The following is a 21,370-nucleotide window of genomic DNA, read 5'->3' on the forward strand; positions in this document are numbered from 1 at the left end:
GCTTTGTTATGAACACAGTTTGGTTTTTTTTGAGAATCTACCACAAATAAAACAATGACTGCATGATCACATAAACATCTAATGGCCTAATTATCTGACATTGACTGTCAAATCCATTTTCACTGAAGCTGTAATGTTACTTAAACTTGTAGGAGTCAGTCAGAAGAGATCATCTACATTGCAAATAAAATATATTAAAAAAAAAAAAAAGAAAAAAAGTAGTTTAACTTACCTATGTAGCATTCTTGCTACAGCCAACAACAACGATCTAATTTACTAGTAGGGGTTATGCTGGTTTCAGTAGAATCTTTCTACCTTAAAAAAGGCCAAAGTGATTTAGGCTTGTTACAGAGAAGCAACTTCCCTTGTTCTAGTAGCTGTAAAGCCCAAATGTTTTGCTTTGCCTGCCTGTCCCATACATCCTCTGTCATTTGACACAGGTCCAACATACGTGGAGTTGGACTATTAAAACACAAGTGACTAGCATGACGATACTTGCTCTTACTGCTTTCATTTTCAACCAGCATCAGTCATGCACTAATACTGCTGCTTCTGTCTGTTAAGAAATGCTTAATTTGCCTAGGTCTGCACTACACAACTAACAGCAAAATGATTCCACTGCAGGAGTTTAAGATTGATCAGAGCAAAGCTCTTAGGTATAGTAGTCACCAAATTTTGCCCTTTACTGTCTGAATTTCATCAGACTTATTTCAGCATAACTTTGTCTGTCTTGTAATTATTTTCATAACAGAAAAACAAAAACATCTTATGCAACCATGATCCCTCAGCCATTACATCTTTTAAATTCACTATCTTGCAAGATGTAACTGGATAAAATTATAGAATAATTGCAACAGAAGTAATAGAACTACTTTGTTAGATGTTCAATTATATGATTTTATATATATTTTAAGTGTAAACCTATGTATAGAGTGATAACCAAATTCCTGTTTTCCAAGCAGTAACTACTAACATATCTGACTAGTAAAATGTGATAACAGATACCTAAAACAGATTTTGCTGTTACACAGGGTTATTTACAGACATGGAAAAAAAACAGGTACATTTCACTTGATTTCATTTGGCTCTTCCATGTTCCTCAGCAGTTAAATAACATGCATCACCTAGAATATGTTTAGCTTGCAAGATAGTATTTTCATTTAAAGAAAAAGGTATTAATAAGCTGCTATATCCATTCAGCTGTCTTAGTCTATGGCCTGCTTGTTAGCCATGGGCCACCAAATCTTCGAAAACACTTGTGGAGAGGACTTGTTCAGGAGATAGTACTTCTCAAGAAATGCTTCACTGAAGGTAGACCTTGGAGAATCACTGTGGTAAAATGTTTTCATTATTCTAGTGTGTCTGCCGTACCTTTGCACTCGAACTGTTGAATAATCTTGGGAACAGAGACCATTTTGTCTGTAAGGGGGAAAGTAGCCTTTGTTACGTGCATTTCATCAAAAGAATAGTCTATGCATATGGACAACAGAGTCCAAAATAAGAGCAATGTATCCCAGTACCTTCTAGACACTGTGAGTTAGATTTAAAAACGGCTTTAAAATGCACTGAAGGGTACATTTTAATGCACTTTAGATGCCTGGTTATGAAAAATCTAACATACTGCTTCTACAAGTTAAAGTCTCTTTCTACATCTCTTTCTGTGTACTCTTAAGCCAACCTTTTTTATTAGCTGTGCAAGTTTGGCACAATGTATTTTGTAAATCAGAATGGTTTATAAAATAGAACTAGACTGTGTTTAACATTCCAGTCTTTTTGGTATAGATACACATGTACATTATTCAGTTGTACATCATATACAGACATTTTGAAATGTTCCTACTGTTCTATTTCTGTCAGCTAACTATACTGCATAGCTATTGTGCTCTGTGTTTTAAGTATAGGAAAGCGTTGCTTTTAAAATTGTATTAATTTGTAGAAACAAGAACTTCAAAATTCTTCAAGATTCAAGTTTTTTCACAGGCAATATTGCTAAAGCAAGGTAATAGTGTCTGTAAAGCTAAGACATGTCCTTTAGAAAGAAAACACTATTTTAGTTTTTAGTACTTTAACTGTTAGGGATGATGACTTCAGCTTTATTTACCAACTGTTCTTTTTGTTTTAAATGAAGATTGAGAGGGAGTCTGACACTACTGGCACTTCTTGGGTACAGAAATACTATGTCTCATGAAGAATTATTTTTAAATAAAAAATCTGTCATTTTAACTTAATTGATGGGAAGCTGAAGCAACAGTCAGTAAACATCCAGACCTTTAGCCACTTCCGTTTTCTGAGAAGCAGTGCTGAGGCCAGTATGATTGGATGGCTTGCAACATTCTGGCCTCCAGACATCGGTATTAAGCCATGAAATGTTGCTGGATGCCTGACCTAGTTCTGAGTACGCTGGCCTGTCTGTAAGCCCATTCTGCATCTTCAAACATAATGACAATTATTAAGATAGATAAGCTTCTACCTTCCTTTGGGAGCACTGTGTATGTTGCTTCCATGCCCGCGTGGATGTGGTCAGTAACATGACAGTGTAACAGCCAGGTTCCAGGGTTCTGCGGGGTCATTTCCACAGTTTGAAATGTCCCAGGGAACAGATCAAAGACATCTGCCCGGTAAACCCCTGTTTGCTTCAAGACAAAAACAATGGTAAAACGGTGTGGCAGTAATTTAAGATACCTTTTATGCATATTCCCACCAAACTTTAATAACAGTTGAGTGAAAAGACATCTACTGTATGTAAATTCTACAGAACCATCGCTTTGTACATCCAATTCATCCTTAAGAGATTAATAATCTAGCAACTAAGTGGAAAAAAGGAAGACTGCAGCTGCTGTCTTACCACAGACATGAAAATTTACATCCACCTCGTTGAAGCAACTTGTGAGGATACTGGCCAGCAAATGCTACTGGCAAATACTGTCTGTCTCCTGTATGTTGATCAAATACAGGTTTGGGGCATAAAAACTTTACAGTCAAATTACAAGTCGTGCTTAATATTGTAACATCTGACTTCTCACCAGAAATTACAGTCCTCGGTATTTGATCTACCTCTCAACACAGCAAGAAATGAGTGGAAAGGACCTGTTACCTTATACTCAAAGCTGTGGCCATGGAAGTGCGCTGTGTGAATGTCTATTTCATTGCCCATTCCCATCAAATACCAGCTTACTTTATCTCCAACATGCATAGTCAGACCATGTAAATTTCCAAACACCTTTCCATTAATGGCTAAAAAGAGGGAAAGAACAAGAAATAAAACAAATACGATTTTGTGCATTGTTATTCTTTAAACTTCAGTAGAATACAAGATTTGAAAGGTAATTCCAGGCAAAAGCAACATATTTGAGTGGTATGACAGCATATGATGAATGGTTTGATAATATTCCATATTTAACTAGAACGTAAGATGTAGCTATGAGAAAAAGTTCTTTGCTGTACACCACTGCTAATATTTCAGTTCTTAAAGCTCTGCGTTTCCTGCAGCTCTCTGTAAAGGGTAGATTTTACCAGGACATACTTTCAGGATGCATATTGCCTTTGCAACATCCAGAATGATTGTTTGTTGACATTAAATCAAAAATTTCAAATTTCATTTTTACTCTTAAACCCTCAAAATTTCAACATGGGACCTTTTTTTTATAGGTTTTTTTGGTTTTGTTTTTTAAAGTCATTCAGTGACATTACAGTGTTTTTACATAGTTTGAGTGAAATTTTATAGGCTTTCTGCCGTGGAACTGGAAATTTGGGGGGGAGCGGGATGAGATACTGAAATTTATATGCAGTACTTTCAAATACATAATTTTATAGAGTTTCCAGAGCTACATTAACTAAATTGGGAAACTTACCATGCATTTTATTACTTTCAAGGAATTCTTCATCCTCTCTGTCAATAAGATGTGGGTTGGTAGAATAGGTTTTAATGTTTTCATCCAAGTACCATGACTCATTTTCATCAAAAACCATAAAAAGAAGAGCAAACTGAACTTTCTTTTCAGTATGAAATGATGGCAAATAATGTCCATGACACACAACAAGTGTGCCTATTAATCCACTGTAAGTGTCCTGAAATTACAAATGAAAAATCAAATAATTACAGGATGTGACTAAGCGGAAGCACTTTTAATGCCAGACATGAATCCTCTTACTATATTTACAGCTGTCAGTATCTGGGAATAAAGGTAGCCAGTGTCAGACAAATAACGTTATTTCTTCACTGTTATATGCTATCCATGGATCAAGTTTAATGGACTATGAAAAGTAACTGCCTCTTTTTTCATCTCTTGCTAGAAATAAACATTTATTCCATTTTAATTTCTTACTCCTCTTTTTTTTTTTTTTTTCCAAATTCTTTTTAGGTTTCTGGATTTTGAGCTTGGTTTCCATTACAAATCTACTTCTTGACATTTTTTTTATTTGTGTTTGCTGAGACATGAAGGAAAGAATATATTTAATTTCCCTTAAAAATTATTAGGCATGTTAATTTAATGAGTGCTTGTACAAAATTGTTGGATTTTTATTTCACAATTGCATTATAGTTTTCCCACACATGACTGAGTAGATCTTGAGCAAGCTATAAAGTGGTAGCTTTAAGAATGAAATCTGAGTGAGGTGATCTATACCAAAGCAGAAGAAACAGGGAGCAAGAACATGAACTCTCAAATTCTGCCCTGATTTGCATTAATCAAGAGACATTTAAATTCAAAGGTATGATAATGGGAGGAATTACTTGACAGAGAAAGCAGAAAGAGTTTCAAACTCATATCCCTTTTATTGTAAGTATATGTGTGTTGAAATCACAAACAAAACCATTTAGATCGATAATAATGTACCTTGATGATGTCCACCGTTGAATGGTACGCCCATGCAATACAATGTGGATCTCCTTTCTCAGAACTAGACCTCTCTGGGATTTTCCAGATGTATATTTTTGTTTCACCTGAATTAAATAAATATCAATGAATTTTAGAAGTTTTCTGTGTGCTGACCTGTAAGAGGTCATCCTGAAAGAGATGTTATCTCCATTTACCTCTTATAGTTGTCTTGAACTTCCTCTTCCCAATTACTGCACTGGCTAGCTTATTGTTATTTCCCTTCTGCAGATCCCTGACTCTTGCCAATGTTTTTTCTTTTGTGTGGCTGCACTGTCCAGTTTACCATACTTAATAAAAACAATTTTATCTTTTGTAAAGATCACAAAGGAACTTCTGAAATAATAGCTAGCATAAGCTATGCTCTCCCTGTGTAGCCAAATCTGTTTGCTTTCATGAAAGGTGCAACCACACTGCATCAAAAAATTAATGTTCTGTCAAAGGCTAGGATACACAGAAATAGTTAGCAGGGGCATTTTAATTGTAGAAATATTTGTCATAATCAGCATCAATAATTTAAGAACCTGAGGTAAAAACAAGCAAAACCAAAGTCTTTCCTGCTATCCTAAAATGAAAGATTGCTAAACCTTACCAGAAGGCTTGATGTTACCTGCTAGAAATAAACGGGGATGCTTTGATACCTGGGTTAGTTACAGCAACAACAGGACTGTCTGTTTTCACTCCATGGGCATGTATAGAATAAGGTCTTGATGCCAAGTTCTTAAAAACTATTATAATTTTATCTCCAGTATTTGACATAAGTAGTGGCCCTGTTGGATTGAAAAGAAAGATTAACTTGGTTTTACAAAAGAGCAGAGCAGAGAGAGTGTTTTGTTTTGTTCAAATACACAACATTGGCTTATGATTCAACTAAAAAAACTATACATGGATAATGTCATTCACTGTGATATGCCAACTTGAGCAGCTGAAGTTAGGCATCTAAGTAGAGTCCTAAGTCCCAAAAGCTCCAAGCACCTACTGTGTATTTAAGTCAGTGTGGATGTTGCTTCTCAGTTTTATGCTGACTTTGCAAATTCTTACCTGTAATCAGGCAGCAAGCAAGAAAGGTTTTTTTCTTGTAAAGCAAGCAATCTTGAAAGGAAAGCACCGTAATAAAAGTATCAATTCTGTGTAGGTTTAGGTACTTTGTGTGGGTAGAACTATACTTAGTATTGTTCACATAGTATCATCTTGTTTTGTTTCACTGCATTTTTGCCAGTTTCAGAACCAAGCTCCATGATGACTATACCTTGAATTTCCAGGTGCTGCTGCTCCTTTGCTCTGTTTTGGGGAGTACTGAATGTCTGATCAGTGTACTCGCGATACACTACCTTTCTGTATTTTGAGCCAATGAATTTGTCTTCTTTATTTAAAAATGGATTTCCAGGGCTGGGAATAATAATAATAAAAAAAAAAAAAAGTTGTACATTTCTGCTTGTATTTTCAAACATCATTTGCAGGTATGTCAATTAACCAGCAAACAAAAATCTCATAGACCACTGGTTTCTTCATCATGAAAACATCCTTGTTAAGCTGGGAGGTTTCTCTTAACCTGGAAGGTTAAAAAACCCGCTACAAATAGACCGAGTCTATATAGTATTTTAGAGAATGCTGAGTGCTTAGCCTGGCAGATATTTCAAATTGCAAGAAGTCATCTAGTAACTTGCATAATGAAAAATAGAGCCCTCAGTGACTTCTGTAGATCTGAAATGAAGCCTGAAACTTGTAAAGCTTAAGAGCCTTGCTGAAATGAAATGTGAGCGATTCATTCTCTGCTGAGATCATGGGGGCTGGAGAGAGTGGGGAAAAAAAAAAGTCTAACAGCATAGTCCATATTACTTGTGCTTAGAACTATGACAGTTCACTGTGGTCTGCAGGGCAAAGAAGCGTGCTATCAAGCTGAGGTAAAAGAAGAAAATACAATTAAGTCAATTAAAAATACAGGCAGTTACAATCTATTACATTAACCTCAAATGAAGTTATACAGGTGGAACACATAGAAATGCATCAGTTCATTGTATAGACTCTTCTGCTAATTAGCATGAATTATTTGATCCAATCAGTTCCCTCTCGTTGAGATTCAAATACTGGGAATGAAACACCAAGGTGACAAGCTTCATAGTGCGTGGGTTTGGTCATGGATTTATCTTGCCTAAACTCATGAAATTGAGAGGAGTGAAAAAGAACCTTACTCAGAGTACAGATAAATATGAGACAAAGACATGTTATGTATTTTAAGTAATCAACTATCAAGACAAATTAGTCATCATATCTACAACTTAATGAACATTTTCAGCATTCCACTTCAAGGACTGTACTAACATCAAAAAATAATGCACATGCACTATCCAGGATTCATGAAAGTCTGTAGCTGCCCTCACAGGAGATTTATGCTGGACCATTTCATGAGCATCATGCTGTCTGGCTCACAGTTACATAGCAACATTACTGGAGAAGGACCACAAATTCAAGTGAGCCCTAGAAATACATATGAAAAGAAAGTGTGTCTAGAAATGCCTGGAGGAGGAAAATGTTCAGAGAAGTGAGTTGCTCCTTTGCTTTTTTGTATTTTTTCACTTGTGTTTATTCCAAAGTACCTTTCCTCATGGTATTGATGCCGCTCAAATTCCCATGTCCTGTTAGGAGAATAGTCCCATTCAACTTCCACTGCAGCAATATAGTAAGTCTTTTCATGCAAATACATAGATAGATCCACATTCCACCAATGGCATTGTTTCACTCTGTAGTTCTGTTTCATGCCCCCTGTGTAGTGATCTGTTGTCAGGCATGACACTTCAAAAACTCCTAGAGGTCATACAAGAAACAAAGACTTGAGGACAAAAATCTGTTACTAGTAGAGCTTGAGATTGTATTACTTATGCTGTTTTAGTGTTTAGAGGCTGAGACACAGGCTATTGATCATACAAGATCCAAATTCTTTGTATAGTATGACTACTTGTAGTAATAAAATTCAACATACATAAAAGCTAGAAAAGTCAAAGCTTTAGCATTAAGAGCTTACATCCTATGAACACAAGTTTTCTGCCCTTCAAACACAGCTGTACACAGTTTTAGAACCCAAAGGATCAAAGTATCAGCTATTTAAAGCTTGTCTCTATGCATAAAGTGTTCACAGGTGAACAGTTTCTACACTAGTAACAGAATTTTTAAACGAGACATTTACCTTCAGAATCAGGCTTCATAACAGCTGTAAGAAACGTATGTGGAAACAGATTTGCTGTATCTCTTCTTGTTCCTTTAGTTACGAATGTGTTTTCAGAAAAGTATATCCCATGGACATCAACTTCTGACCCCAAGCCCATCAAGTGCCAGGAAACCACACTTCCTTTACACATCTCAAGACCAGGTTGATTTCCATACATATAACCATTAATGGCTGTGAAAGATGTGAGGAAGAAAGACCCACCTTGATTAACACATTACTCAATTCTGCAATGCAGATTAAATAATACACACTTCAGATGTAATGTGGTACCTTAGACTGACAGAAGTATCAATAATAAAATACCTTATCACATCAGCAAAACTAGAGAATCAATTCAAGCAAAAAAACTTTTAAAACCTAGTGCTTAAAAAACAATTTCTAACTGTTCTCCTTTTCAGTGTCTAAAGCACCAGTATCTAACTTGACCAACTGGAACATCATACACATCAAGTATGCCGGATGCATAAAGTATCCTATTTCATACCCTACAAGACCCTCCAGCCACACAGTGGAGACAATCTGAAGTGGTTTTTAGTGTTTGCTACTAATCTTTTCTAGCTACTCCTGTTCAAAACTTTCACAGGTACCACTGCATGCTCAGTATCATGGCTCTGTAAATAGTAGGAATGACCCTGAGGGCAAAATTTAAGAAAGAGCACAAATAAATAAGTCTAAAGATTAGTACTTATTGGCAGCACTAGGTACCAAAGTTAAAAACGTTCTTTCACATGAAACTTGCGCGACGTTTGTATGATCAGTGTGAAATTCAGATCTGCTCTACTAAAGAAGCAAAGATTTTCATTCTAAGCGGGCCACAGTGCTGGCAAAGGAATCCAGCCTTAGTCACAGACACATAACGAGCCAGTAGTGTGCCCTTGCCACAAAGAAAGCTAATGGTATCTTGGGCTGCATTAGGAGTGTTGTCAGCAGGTCAGATCATGAAGGTCAGATTGCAGCTGCTATTGTAAAAATGCTTCAGACAAATCAAGCTGGAAAGCAGCTTGGCCAAAAAGGGTCTGAGGTTCCTGGTGGACTCAGAGCCAACAATGTGCCTTTGCTGAAAAGCAGGTGAATGGTATCCTGGGCTGCATTAGACAAAGTCTTTCCAGCAGGTCGAGGGACGTGATCCTTCCCCTCTGCTCAGCACTGGTGAGGCCATACCTGCAGGACTGTGTCCAGTGCTGGACTACCCAGTACAAGAGAGACATGGACATACTGGAAAGAGCCCAACAAAGGGCCACAAGGATGATGAAGGGACAAGAAAGCATCTCTTCTACGAGGAAAGGCTGAGAGAGCTGGGACTGTTCAGGCTGCAGGTGAGAAGGCTCGGGGGGATCTCACCAATGTACATGAACACCCGCAGGGACGGGTCCAGGCTCTTTCCGGTGGTGCCCAGGGACAGGACCAGAGGCCATGGGCACAAACGGACACACAGGAGGGTCCCTCTGAACACCAGGAAACACTCTGTCACTGGGAGAGCGACTGAGCACCAGCAGGGGTTGCCCAGGGAGGTGCTGGAGTCTCCAACCTTGGAGGTATTCAGAAGCTATCTGGACATGGTGCTGGGCAGCCAGCTCTGGGTGGCCCTGCTTGAAAGAGGGGGAGGGACCAGATGACCTTCACAGGTCCCTTCCATCCTCAACCACTCCGCGATTCTGTGAAAATTCTTTCAGCTACATCATCTGTAGGGCAGAGGTCAGTTTTCTCTTGCTGCCTGGTTTCATTCATGGGGGTTGCACATAGGCTACAGCCCTAATTCCCCCTTCTGTCTGCTGAAAGTAGTACGTGACAGTGCTAAATGCTCAACTGCCATGCAAAACACTGAACAGCTGGCATTATATTTTGAACCACTAGATTTAGCTGAAATTGAATTGCATTCAAACATGATTTTGTTTCCAATGGAAAGGAATGAAATGTCTCTGTCACTATACAGTTTCCCAGTCTCCAACATGAGATCACAAAAGTAAAAACCTTATCATAGAAATTAATAGTTGGCTAACTAGTAATTTTCTTACAGTGCATTTTGTTAGATTCTTGGAAGTCCTCATCGTCTTTGTCAATTTTATTAGGATTTAGTGTAAACATCAAAATATTGTCATCCAAGTACCAACTCAGATTCTCATCAAATACCGTGGCAAGTAAAAAAAACTCAATGTTCACATTTTTCTGTTGAGAAGAAATAGCAGACAGGAAAACAGAAATGAGTGAACAGAAAATGTCAGGAAAAAAATTCTATGCACATAACAATTTATGAGTATCATTCACTAAGTAGGATAGATGCATACATTGATATTTCATTCTGATAATCTCAAAGCTCTCTAATTCCTTTATCTGGTGACTTGATATCTGCTGCTAACGCTCTTTCTACCAGCAAGAACCACCTCCAGAAATGAATGTGCCTTTTGGTCTTTAAAGCTTCTACATTTTTCTAGTTATTCTTATCCTAGCTAAGACTCGAATGCCAGTGGTTGCTCACTGTGATGGTGGTTTCACAATTCAGTGTCTGTCTATCTGGAGCCAGGCTGATTTTACTTTTTTAAAACAAACAAGGAAACAAACTTTCTTCATTTCATGTATTCCCCTCAACACATGGATGAGACTGTGATGTGGAGAGAGAGGATGTGGTGCTGAGTGGTCATTAATGTGGCAGGCTCCGAGTGCACAATTCACAAGGTGAAAGCAGATTCTCCTACAATAATGCAAATGCTTCCATTTTATTTCTTTGACTGACCTGTTTCCCAGAGGGAAGCAGAGCTCCTTTCCTGCACACCAGGAGAGGACCCACAAGACCTGAACTGGTGTCTCTGACCGCATCTACAGCTGAGTAATAAAGCCACGTTAAGCAGTCTGGATCTTGGTCTGTGGGGCCCACATCTTCTGGCACATTCCACTCATATGTAAACGTAGCACCAGGATTCACATGAGAGGCTGGAGATTCGGTACCTATTGTAGAAATCAGAATTAGGAATTATGCCTAATTAACATTGTTTATTTTATCACCTTTAATACATCAACATGTACAACAGCTTGTTCTCGGATGCTTGCAGGATCCTCGTCTATAGGCACACCTCTGGAGGCAGGTCCGTACAACGCCCCCTCGTCGCTCTTGCGGTAACTCACACCGTGGGGCTGAATGCTAAATGGGCGGCTGGCGTTGTTTCGGAAGGTCACCCTGATGATCTCACCCACTTCAGCCTTGATAACAGGTCCTAGAAAAGAGCACATGGTCTAATTACAAGATGTTTCTCTCAAGTGATGTACATCTCACCACAAGCTTAGAGCAATCAAAGGCTGTCTGCTTTTCCCATTGCAGGGGAACTGCCCCTGGGCCTATGTTGCCACAGATCAGGTCCCTGGTACATGGCAGCCCAGCAGCAACAGGACTGGTCCATTCCCAATTCTTCATGGAGGCCCAGTGACAGGCAGGACAGTTCCTCCCTCTGGAAAGGGACCTACAGGCATCAGCACCAATCCCAAACTCAGTCCAGAGCCATGCCAGAGGCAACCAGGTTATAAACAGGGCTAGACCTGCCTAGCCTGGGCTTGTAATTCAGCGCCTGATCTTTGGAGACCATGGAATATTCCCACAGGCAAATTTGGGACCACAACAGCATTACCTTCAAGAGCTTTCTTACACCCCGGGGTGTCTCTTGGAGAGAGCCACAGGCACCAGCATCTGCAGGAGGCAGAGAGAGACGAGGGCCCCTCCCTTAGAGGAGAAGGGGCACTGTTGGCTAGCCAGTGGAACTGATAGTTTTCTCTCATAAATCTTGGACAGGAAATAATTTCAGATATCTTACCTAAGAGTCCAAGATGTGCTTCCTCTGCAAGTCTTTTTTTATGTTCAGTGAATGAACCATCTGTGTATTCTTTGTAAATGGCTTTTTTATAAGAACCACCAATTCTTTTCTCACTTTGTTCAAAAAATACATGAGATTCACTGTGTAAAAGAAATTGCAATAGAAGAAAACAGTTCAAGTCATAATGCTCAGCTTTACAATAGCAGTCAAGACCTTAACCCCATTTTCTGAGGTATGATGTGTTGAGTTTATCTTTTGGGTCTCCTCTCAGTGATCTGGCCACACATTTATATGCAGTCTCATATAAGAATGTGCAGGATTTCATCATCCTTCACTAATTTCTCTTTAAGAAAAAGACACTGTGCTGTGTTGCCCTTATAAAGCCAGTTTAGAGACTCATCAATAATGATTTCTAGTCAACATTTTGTAACCTGAAGTTTACTCTTCTTTTTATTAAAATTTACAAATAATTCAACAGTAGATACAAACACCAAGAATATGTAACATCTAAACAGAAAGTGAGAAGATTTAGTCTACACTTTTGCTCTTCAAAAAAGGACCTCCCAATGTCTTACAAGCACCATTCATACAATGAACTGTGCCTTGTCCCTTGTGGAGCATGTAAGTATTCTTTAAATCACAGATGAAAAATCTGAAGAATCAATGTATTCAGTGAATTGATCGAGGTCTTAAATATGCAAACACAGAGAAAAGGGCAAAGCTACCTTGAGCAAGTTGTTTGCTAACTGAGATGCCATTGGTGTGATTTTCATCAGCTAAGGAGATGATCACAAATTCCTAGTTTTGTTCTCTAACTCAGAATAATCAACCATCTTGAATCATCATAGGTCACTGCCTACATAGAACATTACAACTCATCTTCATCCCAGTGAAATTACTAACATTACAACAAAATTTATAGTAAGATTACAAAGAAGACACTAGACCTAATTTGGTCTGGTATTTATCCTAGCATGAATATTCAAGCAGAGGTGAGGACAATGAGAAATTATGCTTAAAAGTCCATTCTACCATATGGCTTACCTTATTTAACACGTTTATATCAATTCTGCTTGGAAAGTAAAACTTTAGAAGAATTTACCTGTCAGCGATTAATTCTTGTCCTGTAAAATGGTTCACTGCAGATGGGCCATAATTCCAGATGATCTCCTCAGCAGAAATGAAGTACTGTCTTTTCTTTGTACTCTCACTGTGATCTGCTGTGGATTTCTGACAATCTTTTACTTTAAAAAGGGCCTGCATACCACCTGAGAAAAAAATAAGGAGGTAGAGAAAACTAGGGAGAAGGAAATGCATTTTATTTTCTCTTTCCCTGCTTCCAATAGCTCTCCTCTCCCCTAGAGAATTCCCATACCATTGATGGAGATGCAAATCACAAATGAAAAGGAAGATGAACAATATAAAAGCACACATGCCAGCTGAGCTAGGATGTAGAAACACGGCCATGGTATTCACAGAAGGCAGACAGGTGTGGTAAAGTGCATTCCACTTGTAAAGTTGTACCTGACATAGTAGTTACAGAGAAGATTAGGGTGGAGTGGAAACAGTCCTATCAGTTAGCACTTCAGGCAAGGCCAGGTGCTACCAGACCGACCATCTTCCCTCTAAATCTAATCAACAGCTTGCTTGGGAAACTCCTGTCTCTGCATCCTGGGAGAAAGGTCTGCTAGCAAATCTGCTTGCTGGAGATACAAATAATATAATAAAGAGAGCCCTTTTATAGCTATGGATTAGGCCAATTTGTAGGATTTAACCTTGCCCAGGACGCTTCAACCACACCAGGATGCTGGTTGATGTGATAGCTCTTTCAAAACTTATAACCTCTGTGTAGTTGAATCTGTAGGTTAAACATACTCATTTTTATATCAGAATTCTCAAATTTTGGAGAATGTTTTTGAGTTCTGTGTTCCTTCCCAATTTTGTGACAAATTACTTCTCTAGATCACTGATAGAGATACAGATCATGGAAAAGTGTGGAATTAGCTTCTAAGTATTTCATATGGTTATCAAACACTGGAAATACAGGAAGATAAAGGGAAAAGAAATGCAGGCCACCTCTGCTTATTAGCCAATGCACTTTTTAGAACATGTCTTTGTCAGCAGGCAAGTTATCCTGCCTGTTCTGTGCCCCTTGCCCAAACATGGAATGAGCCCCAATTTTTTTGTTGGCAAACAGAAAAATCTGATTAATTACCTTCAGTAAGAGGCAAACATCATGCTATTGTTTGTCTAAAGTTGAGACTTGCAAAAGTGCAGCTGTGTCAATTGCCGCCAACTGATAACAATTTCCATTACAGACAAGAATTTTTTTGATTTCCATGGCTACATGCTCATGCCCATCTAACACACTTCTAGGCATTTCAATTACCTTGAGAATTCCGTTAACTAGAGGAGAATATCATCTGGTACATAACCAGGTCAGGAGTACTGCCAAAGTGACTCAGTAAACTGTTAGCTCAAGCTAAAAATAATTCTGATCACTGGAACTTACTCTGTACCTTCGACATGGTCATTCACTTGGCAGCTAAGCAGCCATTCCCCAGGACTCCTTGGTACCATGACAGCATCAATAAATGTGGCTGGGAAGAGGTTGATGGTGTCAACTCGATGATGCCTTTCTATTAAGGTCTGTCCATGAAAGTAGGCTGAATGGATATCAGCTTCATTACCCATGCCAAAAAGATGCCACTTTACCTTATCTTCCACACACATTGTGAGGTTTGGGAGGTATCCATACATGTACCCATTGATTGCTAAAAGAAATGTTATTTATTAGTTACCTTCACAGACTTTAGGATCTTATCTTCAAAAGCAGATGTCATACAAGCATTGATCTATTCTTCAAAATAGAAAGAGGCTCAAAACAAAACTCTGCACCTTTGAAAGTGAGACAATATCAGACACACACTTCATCTGCACAACTACCTGCATGAACAGCAGTTCCTGCTATGATTCTGGAATCCATGTCAGAGCCAAAGGTATCTCCTTTGTTACCACTAACAGTAAAAAACATTTTTCTAAACTGTGATATTATAGTACAGAGTTCAGGACTAAGAACAAAGTAACACAACTCTGTTTAGAGCACCTGGGAAATTATGCTGGCAGAGAGGTGTGTGGCCCCTAAGAATTTTTTATCACAACTCCAAAGGTTTGATTGTACAATACTTGTCATCACTTTTTAATATTCTTTTTTGTTTAAAAAGATCTTTCTTAATCCTCCAAGAAAAAGCCCTGCTTAAACAAAAAAATTATCCTACAGTTCATCTTTAAAAGAGACAACATATAAAAATATTACTTCACCATACCAGTGACAAGCAACATTAATACAACGTTCTCTCACAGTGCATTTTATTGCTTTCCTGGAAGTCCTCGTCATCTTTGTCAACTTTGGAAGGCTCAGAACAGTACGTCCTGATATTATCCTCTAGATACCAACTGAGATTTTCATCCATCACAGAAAACATAAGGATAAATTCAGCATCAAAGTGTTTATCACTGCCCTTATTCATTGTATCTGAAAAAGAAAGTAGTATATTCAAGGTCTTTGGCAACTGACATATTATCAGTTTTAAGTGTAGCATCAGTAGTATAGTATCAGTAGGGCTGGTCACTGTTTACTTCATATTTTGCCACTTTTCTTGAGTATAAGTGTACACATAAACTTACAGACATGCTCAGAAAATAAAAATCAGTTTTGATAGATACTATAAAATAACATCACTAAGAATAAATGTTGCATATGATAAGATTACAGTAAATCTGTTTCTCATATCAGTATTTACTCATCCTTTTGCATTACTAGCATAAGCACATCTCACCCATATGGATTTGTGGGCAAAGTATTCTGCAAATTTTATTCGCTGTCACACACAAAATCAAACTACTTCCTATACTATTGAAAGGCTGCTAATTGAGAAGACAAAAACCTGCTATTTCAAAATTAACTGTAAAATTCTCCTCTTTCAGTAAATTATTTCACTGCTATTTATCAGTAACCATTATCAATCACTGTGCATATGTATTTATTTACTTATTTATTTATGGTTTACCTTTCCTGCAAATTATTAAAGGCCCAACAAGCCCCGAGGCAACATCTTTTGGAGCATCTATGTGGGAGTGGTAAACCCTGGTAATGCAGTCTGCGTCTCCTTTAGCTGGACCTTGATCTTCTGTCACATCCCATGTATAAGTGTACTGGCCTCCAGGTTCCACAGCATCATCTCTCTTTTGCAAATCTTTGGTTTTGTCAGGATACAAAGCACCTGAAGAATGCAATGCAGCTACCATTAACACAACACGTTCACAATATGGTGTCAGGATAGCACCTGCCATGCTTTAAAGTTGACTACATGTTGTAGTAACATGGACTGAACATCTGAATCCAGGTTAAAGAAAACTTTAAAATCAGGTGAGCAGATCTTTTCCTTCTCTTTAGGAGTATTTTCATTTACCTTTGAATTCCATGGGAGTGTTTCAATTAATGGCACATTAAATTTAGTCCTTAATTTATTAGGACAGAACCGTGTACTTCAGTTAAAAAGATAACAGTTCAAATATTTGTAAAACGTTTGTTAAATATTAATCCTGGAAACTGTTCTAAAATATTGAGTATGTCCTCAAGGAATATAGGTGTCACTGGAGTGAGAGCAACAGAAAAAAAATTTTAAACATTATTCCAAAAAGTGCATGTACTGCTACATAACACACTGTTCTGCTCCCACAGAATGTGTCTATATCAAGCCACATATTGGTTGTAATGAAAATCTTAATGAAATATTAGAATTTAGGTTGATACTTTATAAATTCTTCTAATGAAAAATTTTTAAAGACTGCTTTTGAGACATCATATTCTCAACAATTCACATACAGTTTTTAAGGCCCACTAATAAAACTTTCAACATCCATATTCTGGTGCCATCTTGGTGCAGGAAATCCCTCATCACCTGTGTGTGGTAAAACCAGATATTGCAAGGACAAATTATCATTAATCTCAATAGTATCCCTACAATACATCTTAAAGTGTGTCAGATTTTTATCCCATTAATTTATTACTAAGCAGTATCTGTTTCTCCATTTTAAGAAATTCTTGTGTATCTTACGTACAACATATACAAATTTAGCGTTAAGAATTTGGAACCGTAAGTTATCACTGTTAACAATATCTTCTTCACAACAGCATTAATTTTTCCTTTAGATATTCTCAATACCTGCATCTCTTATATACCTTTATACCTTATTTCAGGTGAAACATAAATACTCTTTTTTTCAGGTGAAATGTTGATCTAAAATCACCTTCTTTATGAATTCCGCTTTTGGCTTTGCATTTCACTCTTGAAAAAAAATATCAAACTTCTTAGCCCCTATTTTAAATTGATTGTGTCCTGTCTTAAATCTTTATGTACTTGACCAGTCTTCTCTTTGATGAGAGAATATCACTTACACTCAGAGGAATTATATACTTTTGATAAATTCTGGCACAGAATGGACTCAAGCTTACCTTCATTTTCCTTTGTGTATCTTACACCATGTGGATGCAGCGTGTAGCTTCTGGAAGCAAAGTTTTTCAAGTGAATAACAATAGAATCTCCAACTTCTCCCTTAATGATAGGGCCTAAGAAACCCAGCCAGGAAGGTTTGTCAACTATCACATCATATAAATGACTGGTGTACTGAGTGTAGACAGCCTTCTTATAAGTGCTTCCTATCCTATGTGGCCCGCTTTTGAGAAAGACTCCAGCCTGCCTGTAAAGAAAACACAGAAAGACATCTATAGTGTCAGATACTCATTTTATATTTGAATGGTGTTAATTAGCAGGGTCTCAAATAAAGACCAGGCCTCCGTAGCACTGTGAACCACTATACCTGTGTTTAGGAGCAAAAATGTGTCTTATCGTAGAGTTAGGCATCCATATAGAGATTAAATATTATATAACAATCTGATTTTTTTCTACCTATTTTGTAGACTGAAGATAAGGGTATTTGATACAAATTTGAGACCATGTGGATAAGGTAAATAATAGTTCTTATTGCTCAAAACTTTTGTACTTGCATGCTTAAATTGCTGTATAATTCTCCATGGCCTGTTAATAATTTCCATTATCACGCTATTATGTTGACTGCACAGTCCTTGCTCCATTGCAATAAGAAGCAGACTTTTCAGCTGTAAAATACATTTAAGATGTCTAGACATGAGCAAAACTACAAGGTGCTGCTAACATCCAGAATGTACAGGGTGGGGGCATGCAGAGGGCTGAAATGAGCGAGACCAAGCCCTCAGCTTGCTCACCAGTCATAGATGAAGAAGAATTACCACCTCAGAGCTTGATATGGCTTTACCCTAGTAAAATCTCATTTTTACAGATTCGGCCCAAGAATATACAAATAGATTACATGAGAGCAAGGAATTAGCAATGACTTCTACAATCCCTAAGTGCCGTAACTACTGGACCATTGCTCCTCTCAATTAATGAAACACTTATATTAAAAATGAGAGCTTGGTTAGCAAGGAAACAGCCTAGCCCATGAGCTATGAGACAGACTGAGATGGTCTTTCCTACATGTAGTATCGATATGTTTGAGCTGTGCAGCTTTTGTGGATATGCTACCCAAGTACCGCCAGCAGCGGGCGCGGGGTCCCCAGCTGTCTCTGACAACTATCAGCTGGAAACAGCTTTGTGGCCAACCTTTGCCTGTGCTGAGGGTCAGGTACCTTCCATTAAATATTTTAGTCTCTGAGAAGAGTTATCTTCATGGAAAAAGTGTTTGTATTTGCTAACTGCAATGGCAAGAGAAACTGCCAGCACTGGCTGTTCAAACCCATAGTGCTACTGTTGGCTGGTGCTGTTAGCCCAAACTCTAGTCTCTCTAACAACAAACCCTCCTGCAAATTTCCATGCTCATTTCAGGAGGACTAGCTGTGAAAGTAAACCTATTCCAGGAGGAAGCAATCCTGGGAGATAAGGCAATACTGCCTGAAGTCCAGCAGCCCCCTGATTTCTCATTTTACATTATGAGAAACCAAGCCAACTTGGCGTCATATTCCCAGCAGGCCATATGTGAAGCTAGCTAATGATGCCCCAAAATACAAAGTATTTCCCACAAGGCTGAACACTGAGAATGCGGGGAAGGAATCGTTTGTACCTTGGCAAGTAAAGATTCAAAGTGTAAGTAAAATGCCAATTCAGAGCTCCATGAAATTTGGAGAGCATAAATTTAGTTGCAAAGGCTCAGTTGTTGGAAGTCTGAGTGCAGGAAGCTTTTTAGCCACAAATTAAATCAAATATGTTATGGCTCTTCTTGAACTGTTTGAACAGCTATCATTTAATTGTAGAGTATTCCTTCTAGCAAGTACAACATTCTTCCCGTCTCCTGCTCTTCCCTGCCTCTATAAATATCAACCTCTGTACAAGCACAGCCTCATAGTTGAAGGGCTCAAGAGGAGAAGAAGAATTGGGGAAGCTGAAAATGAAAAGTACGGTAAAGGCTACTAGCTCCATTGCAGGCATACAGCCACTGAAAAACTGGAATTAATTTAGCATGCTGCAGGTTGTCACATAGCAGAGAAAAGCAGTGAAAGTACAGTGAATGGTGGTCGCTTGTTGTATTAATACACTGCTCTGCAATTTTCAGACAAGATGCACTTCTTCCACCATTTATCAGAATTACTAGTCTGCTGAATCACTGGCAGTGCCTTACATGTCACGCAGTTTATGAGTTAAAAAAAAAAAAAGTTGACTGCTTCATCTCATGTCTGATGAAGTGGCAGATTATGGCTGAGATATTGTTTGTGCTCACTAGGGAAAACAAACCACAGGAAACCTTCTAATCCCTCATCTACAGTCTAAATGAGAACTGTATTTTTGAGATTTTTCCAATTTTTTATTTCTCTCTTCACTGCTTTTATCTTAGTATAGTCTTATTTCATTTTAAAGGCACTGAAAAAATAGAGGAAGGAACATTTTTTTCCTCTCTCAAATATTTCTCTTATGCCTTTTGTATCTCTGTTTTCTTTACTGATTATTCATATCTTCAGGATGCTCCCCTCCTCCTCACCATACTTACCCTCATCCTACTTATCACTCTTATTCTGCACAGGACCCTCCTTGCATTGTAAAAAACAACCCAGCTCCTCCACTGTGACTGGAAGGACCCAACTGTACTGTTGCACAAGTGAAAATGCCCACTGACAACAACAAATATCTGAAAAGGAAAGCTGTGCCCAATAGGAGGGTTTAAAATTTGTCAAACTTCTGTGTTTAAAAACATAACAGCAAAAGCCTTCTTTTCAGCACTGGCATCTTAGCCATTCAAAATTAAACATCATTAGACATTCAGGGACTTTTGCTAGTCTCCACTTAGTAAACATTTTATTGCAACAAATTCACAAAACCCCTACATATTCCAATCCTTTTAATTAGAGCATCGGAATGCAATTCTCAAGAAGGGCAGGAAAAAAATCAAAATTCCCTTTCATATCTGACAGAAAATCCACTGACACCAACATGATTCATTTCACTGCCTTCACAAGGTTTTTCAGTCTGGCCCTACAGTCTAAAGCAGACAATGTTGTAAAATCAAACTCAAACAGTGTAAACTGTTTTACTTACTCTTCTTCTTCAAAAAGCTGTCCAGATACAATATTGGTATTGCCAGGTGCATAGTTCCATGCTGTCTCTATAATACCGATGTAGTACTCCCTGTTCACTGCCCCAACTTGGCAACAGCAAGAAACCAGCAAGTAACTTAGGAAGAATAGCTTCATTTTGCATTCCTCAACCTTGTAGAAAATGTGAAATAAAAACACAGGACAGGCACATGCAGTTCCCTTTATATGTTTTTGCCTCTCCCACCCCCCACCCTCCTTACCTCCCGCCTACCGACTCCTGTTTGCTTTGGTGAACACAATAAAATGTTGCACAATGTCTCTGTGTGTCAAGAGTAAACGAAAGATTCTGGTAACCTGGTCAGTTCAGATAATCTTCAAAGAAATGTTTTCAATTCCTGCCAACCTGCTATCACACAAATTACCATTTAGACTGTCATTCTCCTAGCTGCATTGGAAGTACTGTAGAGTTAAGTGGCTTTACAGATTTAAGCTTAATTACATTCTTCACTATCTTTATCACTCTCCCTATAGCTTGTATACTACCGAGAAGATAATTTCTGTGTTGTGTGGCACAAGAACACAGTTTTTTAAGTGCCCAGTGAAAAGCTCTAAATGCCACCCGTTTTCCTTGGTGTATCTGCTTCTGCGATAACATAACTGAATGCAAGGCAGGCCCTGTGGGTGCAGACATTCTGCCGTCTATTTCCCCTGCTTGTTCTGCATCTACAGATCACTGCTTCTTCCCCTCTGCACAGCAATCACTGACCTGGTGTGAGACTGACAAGTAAGGGAGGACTGAGGTCACTGGTATCAGAGCAGAGTTTACACACTGATGTATATGTGG

At 38.3% G+C, this 21,370-nt stretch overlaps 1 protein-coding gene across 1 annotated transcript; it reads right to left on the minus strand.

Moving 5' to 3' along the window:
- Positions 1 to 2: 2 nt before the first annotated feature.
- LOC104360396 (ceruloplasmin) lies at positions 3 to 20,777 on the minus strand. Its single transcript, XM_033004622.2, has 19 exons — positions 20,528 to 20,777; positions 17,419 to 17,663; positions 15,971 to 16,183; positions 15,262 to 15,435; positions 14,420 to 14,674; positions 13,003 to 13,168; positions 11,901 to 12,040; positions 11,169 to 11,309; positions 10,832 to 11,043; positions 10,116 to 10,266; positions 8,059 to 8,271; positions 7,472 to 7,679; positions 6,124 to 6,263; positions 5,516 to 5,644; positions 4,836 to 4,942; positions 3,852 to 4,068; positions 3,095 to 3,234; positions 2,471 to 2,633; positions 3 to 1,419 (listed from the first exon to the last, which is right to left on the minus strand). The coding sequence occupies exons 1-19, from the start codon at positions 20,680 to 20,682 to the stop codon at positions 1,349 to 1,351; spliced, it is 3,240 nt and encodes a 1,079-aa protein (XP_032860513.2). The 5' UTR covers positions 20,683 to 20,777; the 3' UTR covers positions 3 to 1,348.
- Positions 20,778 to 21,370: the final 593 nt, after the last annotated feature.

Source organism: Tyto alba, unplaced genomic scaffold (assembly GCF_018691265.1).
Source record: "Tyto alba isolate M040663 unplaced genomic scaffold, T.alba_DEE_v4.0 Super-Scaffold_10, whole genome shotgun sequence".
NCBI classification, from domain to species: domain Eukaryota; kingdom Metazoa; phylum Chordata; class Aves; order Strigiformes; family Tytonidae; genus Tyto; species Tyto alba.